The following is a 14,823-nucleotide window of genomic DNA, read 5'->3' on the forward strand; positions in this document are numbered from 1 at the left end:
AACCACTTAAGGACCACAGGTTTATACCCCCCTAAAGACCAGGCCCTTTTTTACAAATCGGCACTACACTACTTTCACCGTTTATTGCTCGGTCATGCAACTTACCACCCAAATGAATTTTACCTCCTTTTCTTCTCACTAATAGAGCTTTCATTTGGTGGTATTTCATTGCTGCTGACATTTTTACTTTTTTTGTTATTAATCGAAATTTAACGATTTTTTTTGCAAAAAAATGACATTTTTCACTTTCTGTTGTAAAATTTTGCAAAAAAAACGAGATCCATATAGAAATTTTGCTCTAAATTTATAGTTCTACATGTCTTTGATAAAAAAAAAATGTTTGGGTAAAAAAAAAATGGTTTGGGTAAAAGTTATAGCGTTTACAAACTATGGTACAAAAATGTGAATTTCCGCTTTTTGAAGCAGCTCTGACTTTCTGAGCACCTGTCATGTTTCCTGAGGTTCTACAATGCCCAGACAGTACAAACACCCCACAAATGACCCCATTTCGGAAAGTACACACCCTAAGGTATTCGCTGATGGGCATAGTGAGTTCATAGAACTTTTTATTTTTTGTCACAAGTTAGCGGAAAATGATGATTTTTTTTTATTTTATTTTTTTTCCTACAAAGTCTCATATTCCACTAACTTGTGACAAAAAATAAAAACTTCCATGAACTCATTATGCCCATCACGAAATACCTTGGGGTCTCTTCTTTCCAAAATGGGGTCACTTGTGGGGTAGTTATACTGCCCTGGCATTCTAGGGGCCCAAATGTGTGGTAAGGAGTTTGAAATCAAATTCTGTAAAAAATGACCAGTGAAATCCGAAAGGTGCTCTTTGGAATATGGGCCCCTTTGCCCACCTAGGCTGCAAAAAAGTGTCACACATCTGGTATCTACGTACTCAGGAGAAGTTGAGGAATGTGTTTTGGGGTGTCATTTTACATATACCCATGCTGGGTGAGATAAATATCTTGGTCAAATGCCAACTTTGTATAAAAAAATGGGAAAAGTTGTCTTTTGCCAAGATATTTCTCTCACCCAGCATGGGTATATGTAAAATGACACCCCAAAACACATTCCCCACCTTCTCCTGAGTACGGAGATACCAGATGTGTGACACTTTTTTGCAGCCTAGGTGGGCAAAGGGGCCCATATTCCAAAGAGCACCTTTCGGATTTCACTCGTCATTTTTTACAGAATTTGATTTCAAACTCCTTACCACACATTTGGGCCCCTAGAATGCCAGGGCAGTATAACTACCCCACAAGTGACCCCATTTTGGAAAGAAGACACCCCAAGGTATTCCGTGAGGGGCATGGCAAGTTCCTAGAATTTTTTATTTTTTGTCACAAGTTAGTGGAAAATGATGATTTTTTTTTTTTTTTTTTTTTCATACAAAGTCTCATATTCCACTAACTTGTGACAAAAAATAAAAACTTCCATGAACTCACTATGCCCATCAGCGAATACCTTGGGGTCTCTTCTTTCCAAAATGGGGTCACTTGTGGGGTAGTTATACTGCCCTGGCATTCTAGGGGCCCGAATGTGTGGTAAGGAGTTTGAAATCAAATTCTGTAAAAAATGACCTGTGAAATCCGAAAGGTGCTCTTTGGAATATGGGCCCCTTTGCCCACCTAGGCTGCAAAAAAGTGTCACACATCTGGTATCTCTGTATTCAGGAGAAGTTGAGGAATGTGTTTTGGGGTGTCTTTTTACATATACCCATGCTGGGTGAGATAAATATCTTGGTCAAATGCCAACTTTGTATAAAAAAATGGGAAAAGTTGTCTTTTGCCAAGATATTTCTCTCACCCAGCAGGGGTATATGTAAAATGACACCCCAAAACACATTCCCCACCTTCTCCTGAGTACGGGGATACCAGATGTGTGACACTTTTTTGCAGCCTAGGTGGGCAAAGGGGCCCATATTCCAAAGAGCACCTTTCGGATTTCACAGGTCATTTTTTACAGAATTTGATTTCAAACTCCTTACCACACATTTGGGCCCCTAGAATGCCAGGGCAGTATAACTACCCCACAAGTGACCCCATTTTGGAAAGAAGAGACCCCAAGGTATTCGCTGATGGGCATAGTGAGTTCATGGAAGTTTTTATTTTTTGTCACAAGTTAGTGGAATATGAGACTTTGTATGAAAAAAAAAAAAAAAAAAAAAAATCTGCATTTTCCACTAACTTGTGACAAAAAATAAAAAATTCTAGGAACTTGCCATGCCCCTCACGGAATACCTTGGGGTGTCTTCTTTCCAAAATGGGGTCACTTGTGGGGTAGTTATACTGCCCTGGCATTTTCCAGGGGCCCTAATGTGTGGTAAGTAGGTAAATGACCTGTGAAATCCTAAAGGTGCTCTTTGGAATATGGGCCCCTTTGCCCACCTAGGCTGCAAAAAAGTGTCACACATGTGGTATCGCCGTATTCAGGAGAAGTTGGGGAATGTGTTTTGGGGTGTCATTTTACATATACCCTTGCTGGGTGAGAGAAATATCTTGGCAAAAGACAACTTTTCCCATTTTTTTATACAAAGTTGGCATTTGACCAAGATATTTCTCTCACCCAGCATGGGTATATGTAAAATGACACCCCAAAACACATTCCCCAACTTCTCCTGAGTACGGCGATACCAGATGTGTGACACTTTATTGCAGCCTAGATGCGCAAAGGTGCCCAAATTCCTTTTAGGAGGGCATTTTTAGACATTTGGATACCAGACTTCTTCTCACGCTTTGGGGCCCCTAGAATGCCAGGGCAGTATAAATACCCCACATGTGACCCCATTTTGGAAAGAAGACACCCCAAGGTATTCAATGAGGGGCATGGCGAGTTCATAGAAATTTTTTTTTTTTGGCACAAGTTAGCGGAAATTGATATTTTTAATTTTTTTCTCACAAAGTCTCCCTTTCCGCTAACTTGGGACAAAAATTTCAATCTTTCATGGACTCAATATGCCCCTCACGGAATACCTGGGGGTGTCTTCTTTCCGAAATGGGGTCACATGTGGGGTATTTATACTGCCCTGGCATTCTAGGGGCCCTAAAGCGTGAGAAGAAGTCTGGAATATAAATGTCTAAAAAATTTTACGCATTTGGTTTCCGTGAGGGGTATGGTGAGTTCATGTGAGATTTCATTTTTTGACACAAGTTAGTGGAATATGAGACTTTGTAAGAAAAAAAAAATAATAATTCCGCTAACTTGGGCCAAAAAAATGTCTGAATGGAGCCTTACAGAGGGGTGATCAATGACAGGGGGGGTGATCAATGACAGGGGGGGTAATCAATGACAGGGGGGGGATCAATGACAGGGGGGGTGATCAATGACAGGGGGGGTGATCAATGACAGGGGGGGTGATCAATGACAGGGGGGGTGATCAATGACAGGGGGGGTGATCAATGACAGGGGGGGTGATCAATGACAGGGGGGGTGATCAATGACAGGGGGGGTGATCAATGACAGGGGGGTGATCAATGACAGGGGGGGTGATCAATGACAGGGGGGTGATCAATGACAGGGGGGTGATCAGGGAGTCTATATGGGGTGATAACCACAGTCATTGATCACGCCCGTGTAAGGCTTCATTCAGACGTCCGTATGCGTTTTGCGGATCCGATCCATCTATCAGTGCATCCGTAAAAATCATGCGGACATCTGAATGGAGCTTTACAGGGGGGTAATCAATGACAGGGGGGTGATCAGGGAGTCTATATGGGGTGATCACCACAGTCATTGATCACGCCCCTGTAAGGCTTCATTCAGACGTCCGGATGCGTTTTGCGGATCCGATCCATCTATCAGTGGATCCGTAAAAATCATGCGGACATCTGAATGGAGCTTTACAGGGGGGTAATCAATGACAGGGGGGTAATCAATGACAGGGGGGTGATCAGGGAGTCTATATGGGGTGATCACCACAGTCATTGATCACGCCCCTGTAAGGCTTCATTCAGACGTCCGGATGCGTTTTGCGGATCCGATCCATCTATCAGTGGATCCGTAAAAATCATGCGGACATCTGAATGGAGCTTTACAGGGGGGTAATCAATGACAGGGGGGTAATCAATGACAGGGGGGTGATCAGGGAGTCTATATGGGGTGATCACCACAGTCATTGATCATGCCCCTGTAAGGCTTCATTCAGACGTCCGGATGCGTTTTGCGGATCCGATCCATCTATCAGTGGATCCGTAAAAATCATGCGGACATCTGAATGGAGCTTTACAGGGGGGTGATCAATGACAGGGGTGTAATCAATGACAGGGGGGTGATCAGGGAGTCTATATGGGGTGATAACCACAGTCATTGATCACGCCCCTGTAAGGCTTCATTCAGACGTCCGGATGCGTTTTGCGGATCCGATCCATCTATCAGTGCATCCGTAAAAATCATGCGGACATCTGAATGGAGCTTTACAGGGGGGTAATCAATGACAGGGGGGTGATCACCACAGTCATTGATCATGCCCCTGTAAGGCTTCATTCAGACGTCTGTATGCGTTTTGCGGATCCGATCCATCTATCAGTGCATCCGTAAAAATCATGCGGACATCTGAATGGAGCTTTACAGGGGGGTGATCAATGACAGGGGTGTAATCAATGACAGGGGGGTGATCAGGGAGTCTATATGGGGTGATCACCACAATCATTGATCATGCCCCTGTAAGGCTTCATTCAGACGTCCGGATGCGTTTTGCGGATCCGATCCATCTATCAGTGCATCCGTAAAAATCATGCGGACATCTGAATGGAGCTTTACAGGGGGGTGATCAGGGAGTCTATATGGGGTGATCACCACAGTCATTGATCATGCCCCTGTAAGGCTTCATTCAGACGTCCGGATGCGTTTTGCGGATCCGATCCATCTATCAGTGGATCCGTAAAAATCATGCGGACGTCTGAATGGAGCTTTACAGGGGGGTAATCAATGACAGGGGGGTAATCAATGACAGGGGGGTGATCAGGGAGTCTATATGGGGTGATCACCACAGTCATTGATCACGCCCCTGTAAGGCTTCATTCAGACGTCCGGATGCGTTTTGCGGATCCGATCCATCTATCAGTGGATCCGTAAAAATCATGCGGACGTCTGAATGGAGCTTTACAGGGGGGTGATCAATGACAGGGGGGTAATCAATGACAGGGGGTGATCAGGGAGTCTATATGGGGTGATCAGGGGTGATCAGGGGCTAATAAGGGGTTAATAAGTGACGGGGGGGGGGGTGTAGTGTAGTGTAGTGGTGCTTGGTGCTACTTTACTGAGCTACCTGTGTCCTCTGGTGGTCGATCCAAACAAAGGGGACCACCAGAGGACCAGGTAGCAGGTATATTAGACGCTGTTATCAAAACAGCGTCTAATATACCTGTTAGGGGTTAAAAAAAACACATCTCCAGCCTGCCAGCGAACGATCGCCGCTGGCAGGCTGGAGATCAACTCTCTTACCTTCCGTTCCTGTGAGCGCGCGCGCCTGTGTGCGCGCGTTCACAGGAAATCTCGGCTCACGCGAGATGACGCCTATTGGCGTTAGCGTAGCCTGGGGGAGCCGCCGCAATGACGCCTTTCGGCGTTACAGTTGCGGGAAGTGGTTAAGTAATATTCTATGAGGTATCGCTTTCTGTTTTAAAAGCAGAGAAATTGAAATTTACAAAATTGCCAATTTTTCTAAATTTTTGGTAAATTTGGGATTTTTTTGTAAATAAAGGTGAAATATATTGACTCAAATTTATGACTATCATGAAGTACAAAGTGTCACGCGAAAACAATCTCTGAATGACTTGGATAAGTAAAGGCGTTCCAAGGTTATTACCACATAAAGTGAGATATGTCAGATTTGCTAAATTAGGCCTGGTCAGGAAGGGGGCAAATGGCCCAGATGGGAAGTGGTTAATAACTGGGGCACATCTGTGCAGGTTCATGCACCAGAAATCTACACCAGCAAAGGAATGGGTGTAGATGTCTGGTATAATCTACACCAGTATAATAAATGTGCCTCACACCACCAACTCCCCCACCCGCGCTCTTCCCATACTTTGCAGAAATGGTGAGCACAACAAATTGTTCCACAAATGGGGCAAGCGGCAAATGTGACTTTTTGAGGCCAGTTTTCTGGTGTACATGGGATGATAATTGTCCTCCATAATACCCATGGTACAAATGAAGGTTGCAGATGTGCAGAGTTCATGCCATTTATGCCTACATCTGCAGGTATATCTTCAGACAATCATCAGAATCTGAACTAAGGAGGCAAAAATTATCCATGATCCCAAATCTGTCCAAGTCACCTAATTTATAGGCAACTGCAACATCTAACCCCTTAACGGGACACTGTCACCTGGATTTCACTTACTAAGCTATTAACATCACCACATCAGTCTCCACGATTTACATTAAAATATACTCGTATTACTGCCCTGTGTCTTGTAATTTGTCTATAAAATTCCTTTTATTAATATGCTAATTACCTCAATAAGCGCGGTGTCCTGGCATCGGCCTCACAGAACTTATTGGGCATGCGCCAGCTTCGCTCGACCCGGAAAGGAAGAGCGGAGTGGCGCGACTTGCCGGACTGATGGAGTAGTGGGTCGAGCGAAGCTGGCGCATGCGCAATGAGTTCTGTGAGGCCGATGCCAGGACACCGCGCGGGCGCTGACGTGTATCCAGGGCGCATGCGCGGGATTACGGGCGCTGCACAAACATTAAGTCGGCGAAGGGGAGTAAATAAATTAGCAGTGGGGCGGTGCTGGGCTCCGAAGTAATGGGCTAGCTGGGCTCTAACGGCTGGAGGGTCTTTATTGAGGTAATTTAGCATATTAATAAAAGGGATTTTATAGACAAATTACAAGACACAGGGCAGTAATACTAGTATATTTGAATGTAAATCGTGGAGACTAATGTGGTGGTGATAATTGCTCAGTAAGTGAAATCCAGGTGACAGTGTCCCTTTAAGTATGTGACATACTCCTTAAGCACATATACTCCTTGACTGCTAAGGGGAGGTGATGTCTAGAGGAACATTTCCTGTGTCATACTCCTGGGGTCACTTGAAGGCTCTAATAGAGGGGAAATGACCTAAGAGACTGATTTTTTTTTTTTTTTTTTTTTTCCTTTTTCCTGGTCTCACTTACTGCTCCTCCTTCCTTCATATTCTAGTTCCTTACTTCCAAAGAGTGTCGCCGCTTGGTGTTTTTGTTGAGATTTTTCTGCATTTGTGTCTTGTGACTTTATAGCATTTTTAGGGTACTTTCACACTTGCGTTTTTTCTTTTCCGGCATAGAGTTCCGTCACAGGGGCTCTATACCGGAAAAGAACTGATCAGGCATATCCCCATGCATTCTGAATGGAGAGTAATCCGTTCAGTTTGCATCAGGATGTCTTCAGTTCAGTCGTTTTGACTGATCAGGCAAAAGAGAAAACCGTAGCATGCTACGGTTTTATTTCTGGTTAAAAAAAACTGAAGACTTGCCTGAATGCCGGATCCGGCATTTTTTCCCATAGGAATGTATTAGTGCCGGATCCGTCCTTCCGGTATGCGCATGCGCAGACTGAAAAAAAGGTGAAAAAATAAATGCCGGATCAGTTTTTGCCGGATGACACCGGAAAGACTGATCCGGCATGTCAATGCATTTTTTCGACTGATCAGGATCCTGATCAGTCTTACTAATGCCATCAGTTAGCATACATTTTTCCTGATCCGGCAGGCAGTTCCGGCGACGGAACTGTTTGCCGGATCTCTCTGCCGCAAGTGTGAAAGTAGCCTAAGTGAATTATTATTTATTTATTTTATCCACCAAAAACCTAAACAAAACTGTAAGGCCCCTTGCAGACGAGCGTGTCCGGAGTAATTGCGTCAGCGATCAGGGAAAATCGTGCAAGTGCATACGCAATTTCAGTCCGTTTTGACTGCAGTTGCGTTGCTCAGTTTTTTCCGCGCGAGTGCAATGCGTTTTGCACGCTCGTGAGAAAAAACTAATTGTGGTACCCAGACCCGAACTCTGACTTTTTCACTGAAGTTCGGGTTTGGGATCGGTGTTCGGTAGATTTTATTTTCTTCCCTTATAACATGGTTATAAAGGAAAGTAATAGCATTCTTAATACAGAATGCTAACTAAAATGTGGCATGACTGGTTAAAAATAAATAAATAAAATTAACTCGCCTCATCCACTTGTTCGCGCAGCCGGCAGCATCCTCTTTCTTAATCTTTCAGGACCTGCCAAAGGACCTATGACGTAATCGCGCTCACCACGTGTGGAGCACGGTGACGTCAGCGCTGGTCCTGCTGAATGAAGATAGAAATCTTGTATCTTCATTCAGCAGGACCTGCGCTGATGTCAGCGCGATTATGTCATCAAAGGTCCTTTTGCAGGTCCTGAAAGATGAAGAAAGAAGACCATGCCGGCTGTGCGAACAACAGGATGAGGCGAGTTATTTTTTTGTTAACCCCACAATCCACATTTTAGTAAGCATTCTGTATTTAGAATGCTATTATTTTCTCTTATAACCATGTTATAAGGGGAAAAAATACAGTAAATTGACTTATCAATTTACTAACCTCCTCTCCTAGCAACCATGCGTGAAAATCGCATTGCATCCGCATTTGCTTGCGGATGCTTGCGATTTTCGCGCATCCCCATTCATTTCTATGGGGCCTGCGTTGCGTGAAAAACGCGGAATATAGAACATGCTGCGATTTTCACGCAACGCACAAGTGATCCGTGAGAAAATCACTCCTCATCTGAACAGCCCCATTGAAGTGAATGGGTCCGGATTCAGTGCGGGTGCAATGCGTTCACCTCACGCAGTGCACCCGCGCGGAATTCTCGCCCCTGTGAAAGGGGCCTAAGGCTTTATGCAGCCAGGTTAATGAAAGAAGGGTTTGGGGTTTCTAAATGGAAATGAAATAGATTTTGTAGCACTCGATGTCCATGCTGTGTGTCTATGGAGACTAATGTGCGTGACTTGTTTCCCGTAGTATCTAGCTGCCAGATAAACCGAGTAATTAGCCATCCAACTCTTCCAATTACCATCACTGCTCATGAAGATCGTCACATCAAGTTTTACGATAACAATACAGGTATGGATATGAGCTTTACGTAATTTACAGTCCTGAGATGCTTGGCATATTTTGAGACTATCGAGGACTTTGATAGTCCACTCTGAAATACCTGGTAAAAGTGCAGAATGATGGTTATGAGACAAGTTTGTATGAAAATGATAGTTAACAATACTGCTGTTGTAGCGATCACAGTAATACATGTCCGATCTTCTGAAGCATTCATTGTCAAACATTTGGTTCTCTCCAGCTGTTTCCTTTCTTCCTTTTGTTTCCGGTTTTGTAACTACTTTTGGCCTGTGTTCCTACTACCTTCCTGTATTGAAAGGTTCTGACAATATATTGTCCTTCTGTATATAAACCAGTTTTTGCATTTGCGCATTTAGGGGCAGATTTATCAAATTGGTGTAAAATAGAGCTGACTTAGTTGCCCATAGCAACCAATCCGATTCCACCTTTCATTTTCCAAAGAAGCTGTGAAAAATGGTAGGAGGAATCTGATTGGTTGCTATGGGCAGCTAAGCCAGTTCTACATTACACCAGTTTGATAAATCTCCCCTAGTTTTTATGTTTGGCGGTATTACGACTTTTTTTTACTTTTTAATCCGTTATTTTTCAGCGGTCACAGTGACCAAAAAACAGCAATTTGGGCACTTAAATTTTTTTTTTTATGGCATTCACTGTGCTAGATGAACTTGTTTATATTTTATAAGTTCGGACATAGCTAGACCAGCTGTTTTTTAATTTTTTTTTTGAATTTTTTATATATATATATATATATATATATATATATGTGTGTATATGTGTGTGTGTGTAAAATTGGGGAGGGGGCATGATTTAATAATAATAATAATCTTTAAAGCGCCAACATATACTGCAGCATTTTACAATCAGAGGGTTCATGTGCAAACAAAATCATAAATGACATAGAAACAAGCAAGTCAACAAAACAAAGAGCAATGAGTGACCTACCCGCAAGTGCTTACAATTTCTGAGGAGATAGGGGTGACACAAAAACCAGTCACCAAACAATATCTGTGGTGGATACTATTGGATGATGGATCAGGCTCTGAAAAATGAGGAGGTGAATGGACAGTTCTATTATGCAGCCAGTATCTGTGTTTTGCGGATCCGCACAATAGGCAGCAGCTGTGTGCATGATCCCTAAGACTAATAGATTGAAGCACGCTGAGTAGAAGAAGCTGGTCAGCACTGTTAAGTGCTGCAAAGAGATCCAGGAGAATGTGTAGTTACCGTTGCATTTGGCTGTCCAGAGGTCTTTTGTCACTGTAGTGAGGGCTGTTTCTATGGAGTGTCTATGGCGGAAACCAGATTGTAAAGGGGGGTTAAGGTGAACGTTAAGGCCCCTTTCACACGGGCGAGATTTCCGCGCGGGTGCGATGCGTTAGGTGTACGCATTGCACCCGCACTGAATCAGGACCCATTCATTTCTATGGGGCTGTGCAGATGAGCGAGGATTTTCACGCATCACTTGTGCGTTGTGTGAAAATCGCAGCATGTTCCTCTTTGTGCGTTTTGCACGCAATGCAGGCCCTATAGAAGTGAATGGGGCTGCGTGAAAATCGCAAGCAAGTGCGGATGCGGTGTGATTTTCACGCACGGTTGCTGCTAGGAGACTATCGGGATGGAGACCCGATCATTATTATTTTCCCTTATAACATGGTTATAAGGGAAAATAATAGCATTCTTAATACAGAATGCATAGTGCTGGAGGGGTTAATAAATTTTTTCAAATTATTTAACTCTCCTTAATCCACTTGTTCGCGCAGCCCGGCTTCTCTTCTGTCTTCTTCTTTGCTGTGCACAGGAGTATAACCTGTGGTGACTGCACTACGCTCATCACATGGTCCGTCACATGATCCATCACCATGGTAAAAGATCATATGATGGCCCATGTGATAAGCGCAGTGACGTCATCAAAGGTCCTATTCCTCAAAAAAGAAGACAGAGAAGCCGGGCTGCGTGAACAAGTGGATTAAGGCGAGTTAAAAAAAAAATATTATTTTTTAACCCCTCCAGCCCTATTGTACTATGCATTCTGTATTAAGAATGCTATTATTCTCCCTTTTTAACCATATTATAAGGGGAAATAATACAATCTACACAACACCTATTGCAAACCTGAACTTCTGTGAAGAAGTTCGGGTCTGGGTACCAAACATGCAGATTTTTCTCACGCGCGTGCAAAACGCATTACAATGTTTTGCACTCGCGCTGAAAAATCGCTCATTTTCCTGCGACACACCCGCATCTTATCCGGGCCTAATAGAGAGATAGTGGATGAGACGAGAGTAGACCAGGTATTCCAGAAGTTTACAGAGTAGGGGCAGGTCTGCTGTGGAGGCTGGTTCAAGAGATGTATTTTTCAGTAATGTTATGACACAGTGTTTGAAAAATAAGTGAAAGATGCCGAAAGAGTTGAAAATATGTTCATTTAATAGTTTGCACCATGGTTTCTATTCATAATGAAAATGGTTTGCAGCTTCGCCAGACGGATCCCTTCTCCATTGCCTTGTTTAGTCATTTTAATGAAAAAATAGCGCTGCCTACAGTCCTTGTTTTACCGTCAAATCTTACTAAATTTGCAAGCAAGGACTCCATCACAGATGTGAACAGAGTCTAAGAAACATCTCACTTTATTAGCATGATGTCAGTTTGTTATTAATCATTTTTATATTTTATGTTAATTCATCTATTTTCCCCCCTCCAGGAAAACTCATCCATTCAATGGTTGCACATTTAGATGCCGTAACAAGTTTAGCCGTTGATCCAAATGGATTGTACCTGATGTCTGGCAGTAAGTATTGCTATCAAGGATTAAAGTTACTCATCACTTCTGTAGAACATTTTAATAGTATACAACACAAGGGAATAGATATTGCACTATGCTTACAGGCTATGTACACCTTTGTAACCCAATTTTTTTTATTTATTTTTTATTGCATCTACAATGAAAAGAAGCAATTTTGCACATAGCGTTCATTGAAGATGTCCTACCATTTTGTATCTACCACTGCTCTCCTGATCCCATATTATACTTCCTTCCATTTGTCCACTCTTCCTTCCTCTCAAACATTTGGTATATTAGCAGGAAGTTCGGTACAGATAAAAGCGAGTGTGACTACAGGATCCGACTACAGTGTTTGTTGTCTGTCAATACAAAAGTGTGCCTTGCAGAGTTTTCCGAGGTTTTTATTTTTACTGATGACCTCAGGATAGGTAATCAGTATCTGATCGGTGGGGGTCGGACACAGCTTTTCGAGAAGGCAGTGAGTGAGCGAAAGACCACTTTCATAGACAGTGCCACCGAAATGCCCTTGTCTTTAGACAGTGGGTGCAGAAGACTTAATACAGCTGATTGAGAGCCAGTGCTCTTTAATTTATGAACCTCGTAAGTGGAGAACAGCACACCATACTCTAGTTCAGGGGGTTGCACTGTGGTGGGTTTTTGACACGTTATTTTCAAATATAAACAACCCTTTTAATTCCTGTAAAAAGTATTCCTCTTGTCCATGAGCTGTATCCAATATTGCAGCTGAGCTGTAATACCAGAATACACCCATGTACAAAAAGGGACACTGTTATTGGGGAACACAACAGAGCCCTTTTGCTCGTGTAAGACAACCCATTCAAACCACAGTTATCCACTTGTGCATAAACCTTAAAGGGAACCTGTCATCAACTTTAGGCTGACCTCACTGAGGGCAGCATAAAATAGTGACAGAAATGCTGATTTCAGGGATGTGTCTCTCTTGAGCTTAAAGTAAGTGTTTGCCGACAACCAGCATCATAATCATTGCCGCACAGGCCTTGAAAAGAGTCAAGTCTACCTGAGAAGAGTCATGATTATTTATAATGTCCTGCTCTCCCCGCCCATGTGCTGTTGATTGGAAGTCATCTCCTAGAGAGAAAGGGAGAAAACTAGGTAGAAGACTGTCGGTCATCAGCAGGTAGGTGGGGAGAGCAGGAATTCATAAATAACCATGACTCTTCTCAGGTGGCCGGGACTCTTTTCCAGACCTAGTCTGCAATGATTGTGATGTTGGTTCTCGGCAACCACTTACTTTTAACTTATAAATGACAGACCGCTGAAATCAACTCACCTGTCTCTACTTTATGGTACCGTTAGTATGGGCAGCATAACGTTGATGACAGGTTCCCTTTTAAAGGTTTTGCCCAGTCTCAGGAGGAAACCAGACAACACAGGGATCATTTCTTAGCTGGCAGATCCGACGCCACCAACCCGGTTCTCTTGGCTGGGATTTGTTTAGTGATCTCATATTGACAACATGTGACTTCTACAGCCAATCAGTGGCCTGAGGACTGCACTGAAGAGGCCAGTTACTGGCTGCAGCAGTCACGTGTAGTTAACATGATGTCACCACTGCGGCCTGTGAAACCGGACAACCTCTTTACCAACCAATAACATTATTAGACGTCATAGGTTGCAAAGGAGTATGTGCCGACTGTGTTATACAGTTGACAAAGTCAACAGTCAGGATTGGTGATTACTAGCAACAGTGGGGTCTGAGCGGTTAGACAGCGAAGAAAATAGGTTTTGAAAATAATATATAAAACACGATCAAATAATTAAAAGCAAAAACTTCTCTATTTACTATATTTTTAAAAAATGAACACCGTGAATGTACTGTTTTGGGGCACCTCGCTTCCTAAAAAAAAAAAATAATCATGTACACCCGATTATTGATTTTAGACTATTAACGTATGTTTCTTTATTTAAGGTCATGACTGTTCAATACGTTTGTGGAATTTGGAGAGCAAGACCTGCATACAGGAGTTCACTGCCCACCGCAAGAAATCGGATGAATCCATTTATGATGTGGCGTTCCACCCATCCAAGTGCTACATAGCCAGTGCGGGCGCAGATGCTCTTGCCAAAGTTTTTGTATGACACCATGCTTACCTGTAGTTTTTAATTTACTGAAGCAGGCACATGAAACCAGAGACAAGCTACTAATGACTGAAGATTTGATTTAACCGGCCGTTCTATTCTTCTTGTGTTCAATAATCAGGATAAGATGTTGTGGGCTTAGTTTTGCGGGGTGCTGTTTTCTAAATGAATGGTTTGTTCAGGGTGCTGTGAACTCGACTCGTGCTTGGAGCCAGGATTCTGTCTTTCAAATGACCTCTGAGCTACAGTAGCAGCATTTTATTTTTAAGAGTGCACATTTGACCAGGCAGGCCTGGATCAAACTAATTTCCAACCTCTGGCGTATTTTGCGGTTATGGCAAATGGGACAATGTAAAAAAAAAAAAAAAAAAAAAACACCTGGCCTGTGGGATGGCAAATAACTACAATATATGAAACACATTGGGGCAAGTCCTTACCACTCCTCTTTCTCACTTACAGCTCCTGCAAGCGTATTTGGTGGAAATTACAGACCTCTTACTTGACAGTTCTCATTGTGTATCCTTCTCATAGTGGAGCTGTCGATTGAGAAAGGAAGCATTTCTCAGACCATTGGGGCTGCTAGTAACAAGTGAACTCAGTGTAAAAACAAGACAAAAGAACACACCTTCTATTTTAACTGCTTTGTTTAGTATCCGTTGTGTTGTGTTCTTTGAATGTACTTCTGGGTAAAATACCAAAATAAATTTCTAAAAGGGATAAATGTGTTGAATACATGAAAGGTCCATTTTAAATATCAATTTCAATTGTTGGCGTCATCAGAACAGTAGTGTTTCTATAGGAGTTTTTAGCCCTGACCGCGAGATTCCC

General features: G+C 42.9%; 1 protein-coding gene across 2 annotated transcripts in view; it reads left to right on the forward strand.

Annotated features, from left to right (window-relative positions):
• STRN (striatin) overlaps positions 1 to 14,712 on the forward strand; it is a 121,623-nt gene extending 106,911 nt beyond the window's left edge. For both annotated transcript variants that reach the window (XM_040429512.1, XM_040429513.1), the window contains 3 exons: positions 8,982 to 9,083; positions 11,794 to 11,880; positions 13,826 to 14,712. In XM_040429512.1, coding sequence (XP_040285446.1) covers positions 8,982 to 9,083; positions 11,794 to 11,880; positions 13,826 to 13,995 — 359 coding nt within the window. In that variant the 3' untranslated portion in view covers positions 13,996 to 14,712. The remainder of the gene's footprint in view (positions 1 to 8,981; positions 9,084 to 11,793; positions 11,881 to 13,825) is intronic.
• Positions 14,713 to 14,823: the final 111 nt, after the last annotated feature.

Source organism: Bufo bufo, chromosome 4 (assembly GCF_905171765.1).
Source record: "Bufo bufo chromosome 4, aBufBuf1.1, whole genome shotgun sequence".
Classification (NCBI taxonomy): domain Eukaryota; kingdom Metazoa; phylum Chordata; class Amphibia; order Anura; family Bufonidae; genus Bufo; species Bufo bufo.